The sequence below is a fragment of the Sciurus vulgaris genome (genome assembly GCF_902686455.1).
Source record: "Sciurus vulgaris genome assembly, chromosome: 18".
Classification (NCBI taxonomy): domain Eukaryota; kingdom Metazoa; phylum Chordata; class Mammalia; order Rodentia; family Sciuridae; genus Sciurus; species Sciurus vulgaris.
This window is the reverse complement of record NC_136479.1, coordinates 30,900,127-30,918,689: the sequence shown is the minus strand read 5'-3', so window position 1 is coordinate 30,918,689 and position 18,563 is coordinate 30,900,127. Positions and strand designations below refer to the sequence as shown.

General features: G+C 54.3%; 2 protein-coding genes across 4 annotated transcripts in view; one reads left to right on the top strand and one right to left on the bottom strand.

Annotated features, from left to right (window-relative positions):
• The window catches only part of BAIAP2L1 (BAR/IMD domain containing adaptor protein 2 like 1), a 92,058-nt gene extending 90,018 nt beyond the window's left edge, over positions 1-2,040 (top strand). For both annotated transcript variants that reach the window (XM_079121278.1, XM_079121279.1), the window contains exons 13-14: positions 1,044-1,081; positions 1,552-2,040. In XM_079121278.1, coding sequence (XP_078977404.1) covers positions 1,044-1,081; positions 1,552-1,627 — 114 coding nt within the window. In that variant the 3' untranslated portion in view covers positions 1,628-2,040. The remainder of the gene's footprint in view (positions 1-1,043; positions 1,082-1,551) is intronic.
• Positions 2,041-3,433: 1,393 nt separating this feature from the next.
• On the bottom strand, positions 3,434-17,918 carry BRI3 (brain protein I3; the record flags this gene model as incomplete). Of its 2 annotated transcripts, none has more annotated exons than XM_079121311.1 (3): positions 3,434-3,839; positions 11,696-11,798; positions 17,792-17,918. In XM_079121311.1, 3 exons carry the CDS (start codon positions 17,916-17,918, stop codon positions 3,707-3,709), a joined length of 363 nt encoding a protein of 120 aa, XP_078977437.1. In that variant the 3' UTR covers positions 3,434-3,706. The 2 variants fall into 2 exon arrangements, with proteins under 2 accessions (XP_078977437.1, XP_078977436.1); XM_079121310.1 differs by lacking the exon at positions 17,792-17,918 and adding an exon at positions 12,033-12,305.
• Positions 17,919-18,563: the final 645 nt, after the last annotated feature.

The window sequence follows — 18,563 nt, the reverse complement described above, 5'->3', positions numbered from 1 at the left end:
GTAGACCACAGGTGCCCGGCTGCTCTGCAGCTGCACTGGCCAAGGGTTCTGAGGCCGAGGCCATAGCCCCCAGTGCCCAGCCCATCCTGCACCCAGTATTTGGTGACAACACCCAGCAGGAGTGCTGGCCCTAGCCTTCACCCTCTGGCTGGCACTGGGAAATGGGAAGAGTTTGTCTGAGTCAGTGTTCGAAGTCCACGTGTGCCAAGACAACTGGGAGGCCTGGGAAGCTGGCTGGGGATTCCAGGGCAGTCTGGCCTGGCTGCCATGAGTCAGATGGCTTTGCACTGCCCTCTGCTGGGTGCACACATGCTGCAGCAGAGACCTTAGAGAAGAGCAGGAGCAAGTACAAGCTCTTTGGAATGAGGGGAAAGGCGCACACACACCTGGTCCCGGCCAGCACTGCACAGCAGTGCCCATGAGACACACAGTGGCCTTCCCCCGGGACTCCAGGAGGCAGAAGCTCTGGTTGGGCCATGGGCGGGCTCAGCACCTACAGGGCTTGGGCAGGTTCTGAGGTTAGACATTTGTGTTGGTGCCATTTTCTCTCCTCACAATTTGGGACCTCCTAGAAGACCACTGGACCGAGCTATCAGCCTCAGCCCCCCAAATCAATAAGGCTTGATTTTTACTTACTTTTTCACATCTTCAGTGTTCAGCTCCCAAAAAAGCCAACCACAATCACGATAGGTCTGAGACGCCACAGTCTGCATCTCCCCCAAGGCTGTGCTGTTCTGGGCACAGGTCTTTTCTGTAATGTGGCTCAGCTGCTCGGTTTAATTTGCCAGGGGCTGACCTGTGTGGGTGCCTCGGCCACGCTCTGAGGCAGCTTTTCGGTTCACGTTCTGGTATTAGTGAGGGGCCCTCATGTTCCTAGAACATTTTCTTTTCTCACCCTTATTCTTTCAAATGAATTTAGACACTGAGGCAATCTCAAAGTGAGACCACGGGGTGCTTTTAAATTCAACCAATTTATGGTCCTTATGCCTTCCAAAATGTCCCATTTCCTGAGCCTTTCATAAACTTCTTTATCTTTCCTACAGAGTGATGCAAACGGGACCGCAAAGCCACCCTTTCTCAGGTACGTGTGACTCGCGTGAGCAGCTCTTCAGAACATAGCGTTGCCCTCCCGAGGGGTGAGCAGCGCCCCCAGAGGGCCTCTGGCACCCAGCCCAGGAGGTCCAGCCTGAGAAGGCCTTGGTCCGTGGAGCCAGGGAGGCTGCAGCAACGCTCATCAGGAATTGGGCCCAGAGGAACAGTGTACCTTTGCCCTGATCCAGCTTCTGTTCCTGGGTGGCTCCCACATGGCCCCCTTCCCAGTGCAGAACTGAAGAGGTGTGGGCTCTGCGTCACCCGACTGTTTAAAGCTATGGAATGTTCCCTTCCCTAGCGGGTCCCACAGAGTGAGCTGTAGACTTTCACGCACAGAAACATCAGCCAAGGCTTGTGTACACTGGGAGGGTGGCGGAGAGCAAGAGCGGTGGTTATCAGCTCTTTTAAAATGAAATTCCTGTCTTGGAACAGTTTTTAATAGTTTTTTTCCCTCTCCAGTGGAGAAAATCCCTTTGCTACTGTGAAACTTCGACCTACAGTGACAAATGATCGATCCGCACCAATCATTCGATGAAGAGGCCCAGGACCCTCCTGGTTCCTCTGGAGTTAAGTTCTCACTGCACAACGATAGGTATATTGTCTGACAAGTGCTGGGACTCACAGGCTTCACCCAAGGGTGCCTGATTTCCAATGTATCCCACTCGAGCAAATCGATGCATTTTCTCAATTTAGTTTTAGCATAGTTGGGTTTACACATTTCTGTCTTTAAGATAAGTGAATAATAGTTTAGTGATCAGGCTCAATCATTTGAAGTATTTTCTTCCTATTCTGTTAAAAAAAAAAAAAAAGGTAAATTTGGTTCCGATCCTTACTATATCTTTAATATTATATGATTTAAAAAAAAAAAAATGCCAGAATAAGGGATAGTCTATGCTTTCATGGTTGGCTTTCTGCACCTGAACGCAAATGAGACCTTGGTTTTATTTTACAAAGCATGTGCTCTTAAGTAGCATTATGAAGTTTATCTAAAGAAAATTTTGTGTAAGGTTTGCATCTTGGCATGCAAATCATAATTTTAAGCAATATAAATTATGAAAACATAATATTAAAGGTAATAATTTTTTAACTTACAAATATTGAACTTTTGATTAAACATAAAGCTCCTCAAAGGTGGAGAAATCCTGACCTCCCTCGGATTAGACAGCTGCAGAGCACTGACACAGGCCACTTCCCTCTGCACAGCCATACTTGGCACTCAGTGAAACTGCCCGTAAGAGCTACTGAGTTCAGTGTTAACTGCTGCACCTAGATTCACAACGGTCCAAACAGGCTGTCCTCACCATGGCCTGGCACACTGGGAACATGTGACTCCGAGGGCATTCTCCCTAAGCTGGGTGACCAAAGAAACAGCTACTTAACAAACCTCTTAGGGGGCCTCGTGGGGCCCGTGTTCCTGTTTGAGTTGAGTTCTACCTGCAGATGGCACTCACCCCAGCCTTGCGCTGCCGGACACTTAGCATCACGGCTGCTGCACCAGGCCTCTGCACTAGCCCCAAGCCAGGGGCTGTAGCTTGACTTTGCTGTGAAGAACCTGGATCTACTCCAGTCGGTCATGGCCAAGATCCACACAGAGGGGGCAGGAAGCTGTTGCTTATCACAGCTACTTTGATCTCACCATAGATAAATCATTGTTGGTCAAGGTCAGATGGAGGTAGAACAGTTCATGTGAGACCTGCGGCTCCTTCCAGCTGGACAGAACAATGTCTCAGGCTTCCCTGGGAGGGGACACAGGCACCCCCAAGAAGGGCGGCTGCTGCAGCATGACTAACACCCTCCCAAGTAAGGTCTGGGTCCCACCATGAGCAGGTGTCATGTGGCACTGCCTTGAGAAGGTGCCCTAGTCAGGAAAGAAAACTATTTCAAATCCAATTAAGTGGCCCACTGTTCCTCCCACCATTTCCAAAGCATGGGTTTAAGAAGGCCACTGTCTTCAGCAGTGGAGAACAAGCGGTCCAGGGTCTGGAAATGTGTGAAGGAAAGTCAGCGGTGTCACACCCTAGACTTCACAGCTCTTGAGCAACTTGGGAGTTTCCTCAAGCTTTGTTTCCCTGGTATCCTAAGGGGCCCCAAGGTCATTAGCTGCCAAGAGCAACCCCTACAGCCTGGAACCAGAGCAGTCCTGGCTGCTGCAGACACAAAGGTGTCCAGGTGTGTGCTCTGCAGATGTTGGGTCTGGCGTTTAATGTTGAATAAAGAATCAAACACCAGTTCTGTCAGTGTCAGTAAGATGGGCACGAGTGGCCTGTGTGTCAAGTTTCACCTAACGACTTCACTTGTGGGTGGCAGTGTGAAAGTGCCAAACAAGCAGGACCAGCTGAACAATGGTATGAATCTCGTTTATTTAAAACAGTATTTCTCACCTTTCTCAAATTGAAGACTGCAAAAAATAAAAGCAGTGCTTTCTTGAGTTGTCATTAACCTTGGGAGCAGGGTTGCTGCCTTCCACACTCTGCCAAGCCGTGGCTGGCACGAGCCAAATCTATCCCTCCTCACTTTACAAAACAGTTCTGAAGCTTAATCAAATAAAACTATTATACACGACATTTACATTAGAAAAGAGCTGGATGCAGGAAAGCCAGGTGTGTTGTTCCCTTTAGGTAAAGGTTGCTCCACAGTTGGGACATCTCCGCTTCCTCAAGGCAAAACAGCAGATGAACCCAAAGGGAAACAAGATGATGGCCAGGAAGATGCCCAGGAAGGTGAAGCAGTCCTCCAGGACCCCGACCCTGTGGAGAGAGGGGCGGCAGGTTAGGGCCCCGACCCCTCCCACCTGGCTGCACAGGGGACAGCCAGTGACCTACAGCAGACCTGCCTGGAAAGAGCCCCCTCCCCCAGCAGCAGCCATAGCCAAGAGCACAGAGCTGGCATCTGCTGCTGAGCACTGCTCAACACTGAAAGCCACCACCAACCTTGCTTTGCAAAAGGAATGACGAGCAGCACGTGTTTATATAAAAACAAGACCCAAGAAACCCCCATCATTTGGGGGTATTTTCAATGTTGAAGGTTTCAGATTTCTTTTTACATCTTTTACATTCCCTTGAGGAAAACTTCCTAAAAAGCACTGAAGCCTACCTCCAGTGTGCATGACAGAGGGACATTACCCTGGTCCTGTACCAATGAGCACAAGTTCAGTGATCAGAAGAGTCTCCACCATCCTGGTGGGTGGGAAACAAGAGCCATGTGCTCAGCAATTCAGTCTACATCTAGAAAGCTCTGAACCCAGGGCTGACATGAGAAGTGTCAGGAGCTTCCCCCATCCTGGGAATGTGGGGACCAGCCCCTGTACTCAAGCACTTCACCAGGAGAAACGGACAAAGGGCAGGCATGTGAGCTGGAGAGGAGGCAGCAGCTAGGGCTGATTTCCTTTGTTAATGCTGAGGGGAAAACATGTCACTGTGGTCCCAGGGGACCCCACTCCCAACCCCCATTCCAGCTTCCTTTTCTAGCTCCATGCTCACCCCCATGCTCCCTCATGCCACAATGGCCTGGAAGCAAGTGCTGTTCTGCCCCCTGGTGGAGAGGAGGAAGTTCACAGCTCCAACCACAGCTTGAGGTGGCAGAACACAGGACTCCCACCACCTCAGAGGCCACAAAGCAGCCAACAGGGACCCTTGGGTTCTCCTTTCCAGAAATAGGATCAGCACCTGCTTTGGGGGGAGGGGGGGCATGAAAAAACAAATGGATATTCCAGAAGTCTGGTTTTCTGCTTAAAGATCAAGTCAAACTCAGTGTTCACCTCCCTCCAACCCGCACAAAGGGAGCTGCCTACCTAAGACCAACCCAGGAAGGACAGTAAGTTCTAGCAGCACTTTCCACCACATCCTGATTAAGCTCTGCAGAGAAGGAAAGGACCCCCGTTCCAGGGAGTCCCAGCATCCACTGGTTCACAGGCTGAGTGCCCTAGGTCAAGACTCTTGGGGAGCCAGGCACAGTGGCACACACCTGTAATCCCAGGAGCTCAGGAGGTTGAGGCAGGAGGATCACAATTTCAAAGCCAGCCTCAGCAGCTTAGCAAGAGCTTGTCTCTAAATAAAATATATAAAAAATGGCTGGGGATGTGGCACAGTGGTTAAGTGCCCCTGGGTCAGGCCTCTCCAGACCCCCCAGAAAAAAGTCCTGGGGAGCTCTATTCCAGTCTAAGCTTCCCGACTCCCAAGAACCTTTTCTGCATCGACATGGCAGGCTAGGTTGGAGCACAGGTAAGCCCTGCTGTAAGGCAATGTGACCCAGGTCTGAGTCAGTGTTGGTGAAGTGATCCCTCTGGTATGACTTTTACAAGCACCCTCTTCTGTATAACACAAGGTCATCAGGTCACCACACTTGGGCCCACGCTTGGCCCCTGCCAGTCCAGTCCAAGGAGGATACGCCCACCCCAACACACCTGGACCTCGGGCCCTGGCTAACCAGGGGTTAGGCTGGCAGAGGACCCAGATGATTAGCACCTGAGGCCACTCTGGTATCTTCAGCCACCAGCTGCCCCCAACATAGATGGACAAGACAGGGCTCTGGGCCTAGGACCTCTACAGTGGCTAGAGGGAGGCCAGGTGGCTCCAGACCACTGGGAGCCTCTGGCTGCACTGCTCCTATTCTTCCCCTACCTGCACAACTTCTGCTGGCAGGTGAGACCCTGGAAACACTAGCTTGCATGTTTCTATTTTAAAATGTCCCATGAAAAAGCAGAGCCAGGCAAAAGGGAGCCAGGTGAGCAACCTCCTAAAGCAGCCAGCCCCTCTGAAGGAGTCACCAGGGAGCCTAGCCCAGCACCTCTCCAGGCTTCAAGGAAACAGGAGCCTCTGGGGACCACTGAGGTCTGAAGACAGGGACTAGCCAAGTGCCTGCCAGGTTGCTCCTGAGGACCAAAAAGGCAGAGCGCAGACAGCGCCCCAAATCCACTCAAGGGGAGCAGGAGGAGCTGCACCCAGCCAGGTCACTGGGCTTCAGTGCCAGGAAGGCTGCAGATGGCATGGGGCATCCTGGCTAAAGGCACGAAGGGCAGGAGTGGGCTCCCCAGGTTAGGCCTGTGTCTTGTCCACACAAACTGTCCTCCAGTCAGCACTCAAGGGCACAGCTTGCCACCCACATTCTAATTCTCTGTCCAGACCCCGAGCCTCTGTCCACACTATAGAAGCTGGAAGAGCCCAGGAAAGCTGGTCACTCCTGGGCTGTCCCCGCCACCAAACCACAGCACCACCAGATGCTATAATTCCCACCAGTGGCCAGGCAAGCCTTCCCAGGCCCAGCTCAACACCCAACATCACATTTTCTCAGTCCCTGGAGGGGGCTTAGGACTTAGAGTTAACAGCCTCCAGGGACTAGGGCGACCCGCCCTCAGTGCACAAATCCATGGGGTTTCCTGTTCAAACCCACTGCTTCCTCTAGCCAAAGCTCAGGGCTGGGCAGCTTATGCCACCCTCTAGTGACCTGAGTCAGGAGAGCCAGGCCTGATGCTGCCAGTGCCCAGCAACACCCCTCACAGCCTCCGGCACTAGCCCTGCCCAGCCAGCTCATCCCATGTACCTTCACCCCATTGCCAGAGAGGGTCAAGGCCATCAGTTCTGGGAAGAGTGAGGATGCTCCCTTCGGTCACTCGCAGATGGGACTGTCACCCACAAGGCTCAGGAATCTACGAGCAGCCAGAGTCTAACCCAGGACCCAAGAAGTACTGGTGCCCTGACAGCCTGCACCCGTGTCTTGACCTGGCTTCAACAGGCCAAGGGACGGAGGGGAGAGACCAGCCCACGGCTTGCTTCAGAAAGCTTCCGCCCTGAGCTGGGATTCAGCCCGAGGGCCCCACACCCTCCGCCCCAAGATGCCACACCCTTACCTGCAATCCCAAAGGCCAAACAGCTGGGAAAGTGCAACCTTCCCCAAGTTCACAGCAAACTCACCTGGCAGCAATGTGACCTGGGCTCCTGTGTGGTTATTTATAGTTTTAATTTCTCCTACTTAATGTAGATTCTCATCTTGTCACAGAAATATTACTGTTTTAACTACAGTACTGCCCCGAACCTCAAAAAGAGTGTTGGCACAGTTTAGATTTTTAAAACCCAACATCTTCCGATTTGAGAAGCATGATCTAGCCTGAAGACCAATCTGGATCCAGCAAAATGCAAACTGCTGCTGTGTGGAGACCCCAGCCCCTCCTGCCAGCCTGGCCCCAGCAGCCTTGCCCTCTGCAGCTCCAGACCCAAAAGAAGCTCCAGGCTGCCAGAGCAAGTCTCAACTCCCTCAGCTGGCTCAGAATCGGAACCCAGCAGTCCTTCCAGCTGTGGCTGGGCGGCCCCTCCCCGTCCTTGCACACAAGTCACGTGGGGGTCGGGAGGATTATGGAGCTGAAGACACTGGGGAACTGACTAATACTGAGAACCTGCTCCCCCCCCCACCCCACTTGAGCCTCTCAGAACAAGTGGCCACTGGAACCTGCTGATGTCAGCCGGAGCTGGGCCCTAGGGGGTTCCAGATGAGCTCTACCTCACCAGGGACAGAAAAGGGCAGAAAAGGCTGGAAGGAGCAAGCTCTAAGCTGCCCAAGGACAGATACCCAGTCAGAAAGAATCGTGCTTACCCCTCACATCACCGAAAAGCCACAGGTACCATTACCACCCCCACCTGAAGAGGTGAGACCCACAGTGTGCAAGGCCACACAGCTAGGAGTGCCATGACAGGGATCAGAATCCAGATGGGCTCCCCAGTGTTCCTGCCCCAAAAGCCCCAGCCAGCCCTACTTCCAAGGTGGTCCTCCAGGGCAGTCAGTGCCACCCAGATGGACCCCAAGACGCCCAGTAGCCTTCCCCAGTTTGTCTCCATTCATTTCCCTAAGCTTAGGGACCTCAAGGCACAATCCAGCCCCCAAAGCAACTCTAGCCCACCCACTCCTGAAGGACAGCCTCCTCAAGAAAAAGAACACATGAGTCGGGCACACATGAGTCTGAGATTACAGGTGTGTGGCCTGGGAAGTTGAGGCAGGAGGATCTCGAGTTCAAAGTCAGTCTCAGCAATGCAGGCCCTAAGCATCTTAATGAGACCCTTTTTTAAAAAATTAAAAAGGGCTGGGGATATGGCTCAGTGGTTAAGTGCCCCTGGGTTCAATCGCTGTACCAAAAAAAAAAAGGAACACATAGGGCTTCCTCTCTGGGCCCCAAGACTGAAGCCAAGGCTCAGGACCAGCTTGCCTCTGGCTGTCCCAAGGTCTCCAATCTGAAAAGGCTCCCTGAGCAGTTACTCCACTAGAACCTCCAGGCTACTCGGGGCAGTTCTCAACAAGTCCAACTGCTAGCCCCAGTCCCTCCCCAGTGGAAGAAAGCAGACCTGGCCAGGAAGGGCATCCAGTGGGCTTCCCAGAACACCAGTCTGTCCCACCAACAACCACCTCGAGGTGCCCACACTGCCACAGCTGGCGGACTTGGGTTGAGCTAGAGACTCGGAAGCCAGGGAGGCAGAACGGGCCTCCTGCCATCTACATGCCCTGCCCAGCACACAGGCCAGGACACAAGTTCCTGCCATCAGTGCACAGCTCCCTGTCCTCAGGCCAGGGACAGTCCATACCACGAGCCCTGGCAGTCAGTGCCTTGACCAGCTTCCCTACCCCAGTCCTTCTGCCACCCATCGCCATCCGAAGTCCAAGGATCTGTCACTCCCTCTCCCCTCCAGACTCCACTTTGTCATCTCCAGTCCCCCAGCCAACCAGAAGGAAGCCTGTCTCTGCCCCCAGGGACTCCACACTGACCACCCAGTGCCACATCCAGGACCTGTAGGCAAAACCTGATCAGGACACCTGTACTTCCTCTGGGCCTCCAGGACCCCACTTCCCTGAATTTCCTCCTGCAAGGACTCAACCCATGGTCCTAGGCAGCTTTACGCCCATTCTGCTTGCAGCCTATGCTCCCAGGTACCTTCCAGCCTCACCTGCCTTGCAGCACCTGGTGGCCCCACCAAAGAGGCTGCAGAGACCCACAGCACTGCCATCCCACCCTGCGTCCAGGGACAGCCCCCAGCCCCCAGGGCAGGGGAGGGCCCAGCACTGACACCCCTGGCCAAGGCAGTTCCCACAGGTGGGGCCGGGAGCAGTGAGGCAGCGTGGAGGAAGCCAGCACAAGACTCGCTCAGCTGCTGGGGGTGAAAAAAACGCTGCTTGTAAACGGCTAAAAAGGGAAAATGGAGTCAGGCTGCTTAACAGAGGCTCAGACAGGATGGCAAAGTGACAAGCGACATGGGCCTCTTATGCCAAGCCTCGCTCAGAGGGAATCACAGACGTGTGACTTGGGCAAATTCCTGCCAAGCCACCAGGGAGGGCAGGGACAGAGCCTGGCAGGCCTGATCTGGAAAGAGAGGAAGTGTGGTCATGTGAGAGGTAGCCGTCTCTCAGTCCTAAGATGCCAGTCAGGGGCAGACTTGACTCTTTAGGGGGGAACATCTCTGTCCCCATGTACAAGTGGCCCTAGGATCACACACCCTCTCCCCAAATCAAGGAGCTGCCTGCTCCCAGGCTGGCCACGTGGCTGCCCACTCCCCCGCTCACCTCAGGTTTCCTGCTGAGGAGCAGGGGGCCCCACACCCAGGGCAGCTGTCGCCACAGTGGCAAAAAGCAGCCGCAGAGGCCAGCAGCAGAAAGGACGGCAGGAAGAGGGCAGACCTCAGGTGTGCAGGGTGCAAGGAAAAGGCCTGTCAGACATCAGGCAACCCAGCCCAGACAGAAGGGAGCAGGAGGAGCTTTAGGGATCCAGTACCCCTCACACTGTCCTCAGAGGACTTGGTCTTCTCAGTGCTGACCACCACTGTCCAGGGAAACCACCAGCTCCCAAATGAAGGCGGCACCCCCCAAGACCTTCCCCAGAGTGCACAGCCTGTGTTCCAGATCCTGTAGAATCTAAAGGCCTCCAGAACGACACAAGTCACCTCCCAGAGAAAGGGAAGTACCAGGGAAAGTGCTCCCCATGCCAGCAGCAGACTGGGCGCTCCACATTCCTGGGAACTTCACCACCACACTGCCGTGCTGCTGGCCTTCCCTCCTCCAAGTTCAGGGGCTTGAGCCAGAAAAGCTTCCAAACCATCTCATCAAACACCAACACTTCCCAGACGAGGCAGCAACCAGCTGCACTTGGGCCCTCTGCTCTAGGTGCCTTCCTGCTTCTCTCTCTGGTCAATCAGCCTGCAAACCCTCCTCGAACTCAGGAGATCACTCGATGTCTGGTCTCCGTAAAAAAAAAAAAAAAAAAAAGGCCCTTGGAATCCAGGAGTGGACTGGGTGGGGACAGAGGGCCTTGCACACAGCAGCACTCTGAGCAGTCAGGATTAACTTCAAAGCCAGAGATTTTCCTTCTCTCACCTCTCCATGCAATTTTCCAGAGGGATTTCCCAATGACTTTCTGCACCAGGGATCAGTCCTGACCTCCTCACTCATTGGCACAGGCCGATCTTCCAGGCCATGTCCCCTTTTCTCCACCAAGTCCACCCCCATGTGCCTCAACCCCAAACACTGGCACCCCCAGGTGCAGCACCTGCAGAGAACTGCAACCAGGGTACAGCCAGTTCCCTCCCTCCCACTTCACAGTCTCCCAAGGCCAATGTGTCAGCTGGGCAATGACCACCAGGGTGTCAGATCACATACCCAGCCTGGGTTTATACTAGGATTCCTGGGTGGGTGGGTGGCGTCCCAAGGCTCCTGCTGGCCACAGCCCCCTTTACCAAGCACATGGTCAGCTCCCAGGGTCCAGTGTCTACCCCAAGAACACACCATGCCCTCCTCATTGCATACCCCAGGGCTATGAAGTCATTAACTTCCCTATGGCTGGCTCCATACTGGGCCTGACACACTTTTGAAATGAAGGCTAAGTCCAAACCAGGGTTTCTTAATTCCATCTCAGACTTCAACTTCCTACTCTCAGAGGAAGGCCAAAACCCTGCTCCCCAACTCTGTTCCAACTTCCTGAACTGAGTACCCCCCAAATGCCAAGGGTAGGAATCAAGTCTCACTTGCATTTCCATCCTCAAGACCTACACACACACAGTACCTCAGACCCTATAAAAAGTCCTTAGAAAGTTTCTGTAGGCTTCAGGTTTGAGGATATGAGAAAAACACTCCTGCCCGAACAAAGAACCACACCACGGGGTTTCCTACCAGACCAGCCAGTGGCCAAGTTAAGCCCCACTCTGGGGCTCTGCGTTCAGTGGCCCTCACAGCTGTTGCTCCCCGGCCACCTGGACCCCCCCTAAACATGAAGGCCACCTGACTCTGGTCGTGGCAAAACAAACCGACCTCCTTAAAGAATCAATTGCACATCAAACTTTCTAAAGAACCCGTCGCAGGTCCCACAGCAGGGAGGAAAAACCATCAGTGCCATGTTAACGTTCCTGCATCCCACTCATTTGGAGGTACAATGCCCCCCAAGTGCACTCGACTCCCCAGTAAAGGGAACCCACGCCCTTTGCCCTCCTCCGAGCCAGGGGCCGGCGATTCCACCCTCTCCCACACTGCAGTCGGGCGGCCGGGCGGCCTCCCCCCAGCAGGGCTCAGCCAGCGCGCCCCGCGCCGCCTCTGCAAGGTCCCGGCACGTGCGTTCTCAGCCACCCGGGGCCAGACTTACCTGCACACCGGGCAGCCTCCGACGACGACGATGGAGTTAGCAGGGTACCGGGTGACCGTTCTACTCTGGATGTTGTAGACCCTGGGGTGGTGGGTGGGTATCCCTGTGGGCGGGGGTGCACATCAGCCGGGGCGGCGCTCGCCCGTCCCCCCCAGACCCCTGGTCCTCGCCCGCCCCGCAAGGCCGCTCTCGGGCGCCCGCCGCGCCTCGCAGACCCGAAGTTGGCCGGCCGCGGGCAGGCTCCGGGGGCGGCGCGCCGCAGACCCGCTCCCGGGCGGCCGGGCCCGGAGGCTGCCTGCCTGCGGGGTCCGCCCCGCCGCCGCGCCCGCGGGCCCACCTGTGACGAGGTAGGGGTAGGGCGGCGGTGGGGGCGCGGCGGGGATGGCGCCGTAGCCGTGCGGGCCGCACGCGAAGTCGCCCTGACCGGCCTCCAGGTTGTAGGCGGGTGGCCGCTCCTGCAGCAGCGGCTTGTGGTCCATGGCGGCCCGGCCCGCGCCCGCCCGCTCCGGCGCGGTCGGCCCAGCGGGGACGCGGCGGGGACGGCGGCCCGCGGCTCGGCCCTGGGAGGCGCCGGGCGGGCGGGGCGGGCGGGCGCGGGCTTCCCCGCCCTCCCGCCGGTCACAAGACCCGGGTCACGTGGATTGCGCGGCGGGCGGGGCTACGGCGTCTTAAAGGGGCCGCGGCTGCCGCGGGTTCGCGCCGGGCCCCGCCCTCCTCGGACGCCCGGTTGAGTCTGGGTTTTTGCCCTGCGGAGACCCCTAGGCGGCCGAGGCCACTGCCTACGGGAGACCACCCAGGGGTGGGACGAGGGCCCATACTGCCCCGGTGTGCGCCCGCCGCCCGCAGAGGCCCGGGCTGCAGGGCGCTGGGGACGGGCTCCCGCGGGAACGCCCGCTCTGCGCTTGGCTGCTCAGCTGCGGCGCATTCCTCCCTCTGCTTTTTTAGACGAATTAGGTCATGACCGGGGTTTGTGGCCACTTATTATAATGATTCCGCCGTCTGGGATGGACCCTAACTACTGGGCACCTGCTGTGCGTCCTCGGGTTCCCCATCTTAACGACCCCGCGAGGTGCTTGTTTCTGCCCCCAGGTTACGACGCTGGACTGAGGCTCGCGAGGGGGCGCGGGAGGGCTGGCTCCACCCGGACCCCAACCCGCCCTCCGCTGGCTCCTGTTAGGCCCCTCGCTGAAGCCTTCCCACACCTGATGTTTAATGGGTTTGTCATTAAGACTGTTGCAAAAGTGGAACACTTAGGATCACTTCCTGTAGCTTTTTTCAAGGGCTGACCCCGTAGCACTTCCCGTTTTCTGTGCTTTTACGTGTAACCTGCATTTGGATTCCGCGCTAGGAAAACTACAACTCTTCTCAAACCCGCCTTGGTTTTGATTTTTAATAAAAGACCATCACATTCTTTCATGACAAGTTGGACTCTTCCAAGCCCATTCCCGTCTATCTTGTATCTCCCAAAATCCCATGGAGAACGACTGGGGAGTGGGCCAGATTCAGGCCTGACCGACTTTAGGGGTGCAGCCAGGTCAATGAGGTTGATGGGGAGTGACTGAGGGTTTCAGGGTGAGCAGAGGCCCTGGCTGTTGCTCCTCAGAGACAGAACAGAGCGTGAGGCCAAGTGAAGGTGGGAGCCCCTGTCCAAGGAACTTGGCGTCTAGCCTCATCAACATGAGAGGTGGTCCCAGGTCAAGCTTACTGAACCTGGTCAGCTGTGGCCACCCAGGTAGGGACCCTCATCCTTCCCCCGTGCCCTGAAGACTACTTGTAAACAGTCAGCCTGGCCTTCCTGATGTCTTTCCTTACCAATACCCAGCTCAAGCTGGAAAATTAAACTTCAGTTCACAGACTAATTTCATCTACCCTTATTCATCAAACTCACAAAAGGTGTGGCCTCTGGCTCCCTTCCTTTCCAATAATTGATTTCTTTCCTCCTAGCAGTGCCTCTGGTTAGGAACTCCAAATTCACAAGTGCTCCTGGATCTGGGGGGGTGGGATTTTCCATCCTTACTTTGATGATTACTGTTGCCCTTTATTCAGGCAGCATGCCACTTATGTACACCTGCTGTCCCCGTTCCAGTCCTGAGGGGGACAAAGATAACGCTGATGGGAACACAAAGAAGGAGCAGTTGGGTAGGGAGCCAGACAGTAAACTTGGAACTGCAGTGGAGTGACCTTTGTGCGCTGAGAAGTTAGAGGTGCCACACCCAAGGAGGTGATGGGCCTGAGTGTCCTCGAGTACCAGGGCCAGAGCCCAGCTCAGAGGCCAGTGCCATGACTCTTAAGTCATGTGGTGTGGCCCTAGAAGGGGTCTCCAGGAGACAAAGGCAGAGCCCCAGAAATGAGCCCAGTCATTGGAGGTGGGAGAGCATCTTGTAAGAGCTAATTGTGGAACTACATGAGCTTAACCAGGTTAGCAGCAGATTTGCATATTAGAAAAATGACTGGCAGCAGAAGGGTCAAGAAGATGGAAGGAAAGTTGTGAGAGGTTAAGAACCCATTAAGACTTGGTGAACTCCTGGGTAGAGAGATAAGGCACTGAGGACTCAGGATGCTTAGGTTTCTGGCTTGAGTGACCACAGATAGAGACACCTGCTTCTAGCTGAGGACTCAGGAGAAACCGCTGTGAGGGAAAGGACCAAGCAGCCCAGTTTGCAAAGGTGGACTTGAGCTAAGGCTGCGTCCCTGAGTGGCACCTGTGGAAAGCTGGAAGAGGACGCGTGCGGAGGTCTGGGAACCCTTGCTGAAAAGTCTCCCATGTCTCATGGCTGAAGTGGCTGATCCAAGAAGCATTTGTGAGCCTAGCGTGTGAGTGGATGCACCCAGAACAAAATGGAACATCCTGTCTACGAGCTTGAGTTCTCAGGGGCTGGGGTGGGGGACAGGAATTAGGAAGTGAGAAGTGCTGGCAGGATTGAGCAGGCTCAAGGAGCCAGGGAGCGAGGGAACTGTGCAAAGACTAGAGGGCATCCCAGAGGTGGCCCTGGAGAAGGAAGAAGGAGCAGATCATGTTTGCAGGTTTAAGGTGGAGCAACAGATTGTTTGCAAGCTGATGGAAACTGTCCAGCAAAGGGAGGAGGATGATGCAGAGGGCGAAGAGGAGGTCCCACACGTAGCAGGGGCAGCCCCTGCTAGGATCCCAAATGGTCACCCAGTCACCACGGAAGCAGAAGCTGGCGTGGGCAAGCCGCTGGTTGCTGGCGGACGGTGCTCACTTGTTCACCCAGACATGCTGGCCTCTGTCCAGAGTGCTCCATTCATCCCCCCCACCGTCCAGTGGAAGGAAGCATTAACATCCCAGTTGCTTACGGAGGAAACTGAGGCACAAAAAGCTTTTACAGTGCTTCCAGGGTCCCCCAGCCTTCAGACATCGGCTCTACCACGAGTGGCCCTGAGGCGCGCCATGCTGTATCTGCTCCAGCAAAGTGCCGTTTGCTGGTTTTAGCAGAACCACGTTGCTGCTGAATGCAATATAGTTCCCTTAGACCATGGCTCCTTCTAAGCTTATTTTTCAGATAGCTGAAATTCTGCTCTTTATCCACTTAATGTATCACAAAAACAAAAGTTGTTTAGTATTGTCATTTCCATAAAAATAAATACAATTTTGATTTTGACTGTTTTGTGTAAATGTTTTCTCTGCTGGGGCCACAGCAGGGATATGGTCAGACAAGGAATCCACTGGCGCCTATCTTGGGGACTAGGGGAAGTGCCATTGTCCCCCAGACCTGACAGACACCATGACTCTTCTCAAATGTATCAGAGGAAACCAAAACAAAGATCATGCCCTTGAGAAGTGCTGATAACCCATCACGTGAGTTTCTTGGCACATACGGGATCCTGGTATCTCACATGGTTGGGATTGTAACCAAAAAGGGAAGCAAATATAATTTCAAAATCCAAGGCTGTAACCAATTACAAGTGCCTTGCTCAGGGAAGGACCTTGCCAAATATTTGCTGAATATGTGCTAAATGTTTATCTTAGATAAACACTTTTAAGTTTTATGGTAAGCCTGTGGTAAGCCTTACAATTCTACTGGGCAAATATTTCTAAATATTTTATAAATTAAGCACATAAGTTTCAACATCACACACAAAAATGTCTCTTTAGTTGAATTGCTTAGTAATCTCATAAGTTACATGCATCCATATTTAAATCATTCTCTAAGGGTGTGGTCCTCGCCAGATAATCCTGCTCACACAATGGAACATAGAAAAGTCTCCCTTTGTAATCAATGTTTTCAAGCAATCCTCACAAGAACAAAGAGCAAATTCTGAATAGTAAGTTTCTGGCTAAATAGTTTTCCACATTGCTGTCTAGGAACCCCCGAAAAACCGTTGTAGCGTTAATGGTTGCACAGATGTATCTAGATGAACATGCTAAAACATGGACGCCAACACACTGCCGGCAACCGTATGCAAAATTAACTGAATGCCTTTCCAAGTAATAAAACAGAGTATGTCTCCAAGGGGTGTGTGTGTGTGTCTGGGCGCATGCCCACGCATGGCGGGGATGGAACACAAGGCCTTATGCATGCTGGGCCAGCACTCTGCCGCTGAGCCACATCCCCAGCCCACCAAGACTTCCTGACTCAGGGCAGGAGGAACCCAAGGAAACTTTATCCAAATGTGGATGTTGAGGGAGGTGCAGGGAGGGAGCAGACTGTGGTTGGAAGAAAAACGGGTTCTCATCCAGAGTGTTCTCAGACGTGCTCCCTTAAACCGGAGACTTCAAACATCCTTTCAGAATTAGAAATAATGTTCCTTCTTTAAGGACATTTTGGCCTCATCATCTTCCAGAATGACAGAATCGCCCTTTCAAAATGGAACTTCAGGGCTGGGGAGATAGCTCAGTCGGTAGAGTGCTTGCCTTGCAAGCACAAGGCCCTGGGTTCGATCCCCAGCACCGCCAAGAAAAAGAAAAGTGGACAAAATGGAACTTCAAGGGAGAAGGCAACATCTGTCACACACCTGTTGCGCGCTGGGCGCTGCGTGGTGATTCACACTTGTGTTCTGGCATCACATCTAACCCTCAGAACCAGGAGACACTATGCTCCCCAATTCACGTCTGAGGTCAGATGTTGGCTCTCCACTGAGTGGGGCTCCCTGCATCCCTTGTGTCTATGATACCTACGATACCCCAAGGTATCATCTAAGCCCTGTTGTGGTGTGTATCATCTAATCTGTGTATCTGAAGCACCTGGAACACAGTAGGTGCTCAATAAGCATTTGAAGTTGAGGTCACGTGCCCAGGATCACTTGCCTAATAAGGCAAGAGTTCAAATCTTCCTCCTCCAGAAATGAGCTTTGGTCTGTAGACTGCAAAGTGCATCCCCCTACCCCTTTCAGGCTAGAAATATTCCTGGATCATTCCAGAAGGTCACTCAAGAGTGCCCAGGAGGAGGGAAGATGCTAGTGAAGCTGGGAAGAGGACGGTTCTCCGGGATCTCACTGGGTGGGGCTTTGTGACTATGGGATATCACCAGGGGAAATGTGCCCCACAGCTTTCCTACCCTGTCAGAGAGCACCCCACAGAGGCCTTCCCCTTTGAAACCTGCCAGCTGTGGTTTACTCTGCAGAGACAGAGAAACCAAGTGGAACTTGAAGCACACCTGTTACCAGGTACTGGAGTGCCGAATCTAGAATCTTCTTTGGTTGGGGAAGCAAACTACCTCTCCCAAATTGAGACAGAGAAGTCAGTCCTTGGTGGGGAAGGGACTTCTGGGACCCAGCCTCCAGTAGTGATTTTTAGGGGGCTCTCAGGGCCTAAGGTTCTTAGTCTCCTCTCAGCCATGTTCTGTGTTGCCAGCAACATCCAGAACTCAGTCCTCCTCAGAATTTCTCAGTGAAGGAGCAGACACGGGCTTTGAGTTGGTGTCCTGGGGCCCTGGCTCTGTGAAACAGGTAGGCTTGGGGACAGCTCTGGGAAGAGTCCTTAAGAAGGGAGGTCGCCATGGTAGAGGGACAGAGGGAAGAAGCCACAGTGCCTCTCTTGCAAGAAGTCCTCTCCTCTCCCCATCCCTTCTCCCCACGAGGTCCCTGCACCCTGACATCTGGTGGGGCTCCCTCTCTGGCCTCCCAGGGGCCTCCTACCTGCTTCCTGCACCGTGGAGGCCATGGCTAGCCTCAGAGAGACACCCAGGAGCGGAGGAAGGGAACCTGAGGTCGGGCCAGGAAAAGCCCCCTTATGGTCCAGCAGCAGGTGGGCAGTGGCCGACATGAAGGAGCAACCCTGAAGGCCAGTAGGAAGGACCCATCCCATCGAGGGCAGGGGGAGGCCCAAGAGGGATTACACAGGGCCGGGCCTCGAAGGGGACAGAATGCAGCCTCACAATCCTGCCCTGTGCCAAGATTCTCAGGTTCTGAGCCTGGAGCCCTGCCTCCGGGAGGAGATCATGGTCCCGCCTGCCAGACCTGTCCTCTCAGAACGGAGCGGTTCAGGGAGAGGCCCATTTCCTCCCACGGCCGAGGGAATTCTTGATACAAAACACGACATTTGAGGGGCTGCAGAGCCAAAATGTGAAGACCAAATCCGCAGGGCACCAAAGACAGCACCCACACAGAGAGTGTCTGTCCATGGGGACTGGGGAGGTGAGGATTGTAGCCTCATCCGTGAGTTAGGCAGGAATGGCCCCCAAATTCCATGAACCAGGCTCCCCCAAACAGAGCACTCATTTATTTTGTTTCGGGGAATCCCTTCTCTTGGTTTCCTGGGGCAAGGTCATTCTTGCATTTCCAATATAGAGCTTAAAAAAAGGTCTGTGTACTTCCACACCTCTGCCAAGATGTCCCCTGGGCTGTGTAAAGCCGGTGTCAGGACCCAGCCTCCATCAGCAGGGGGAATCCAGCAGGTCCACTCTGTCCA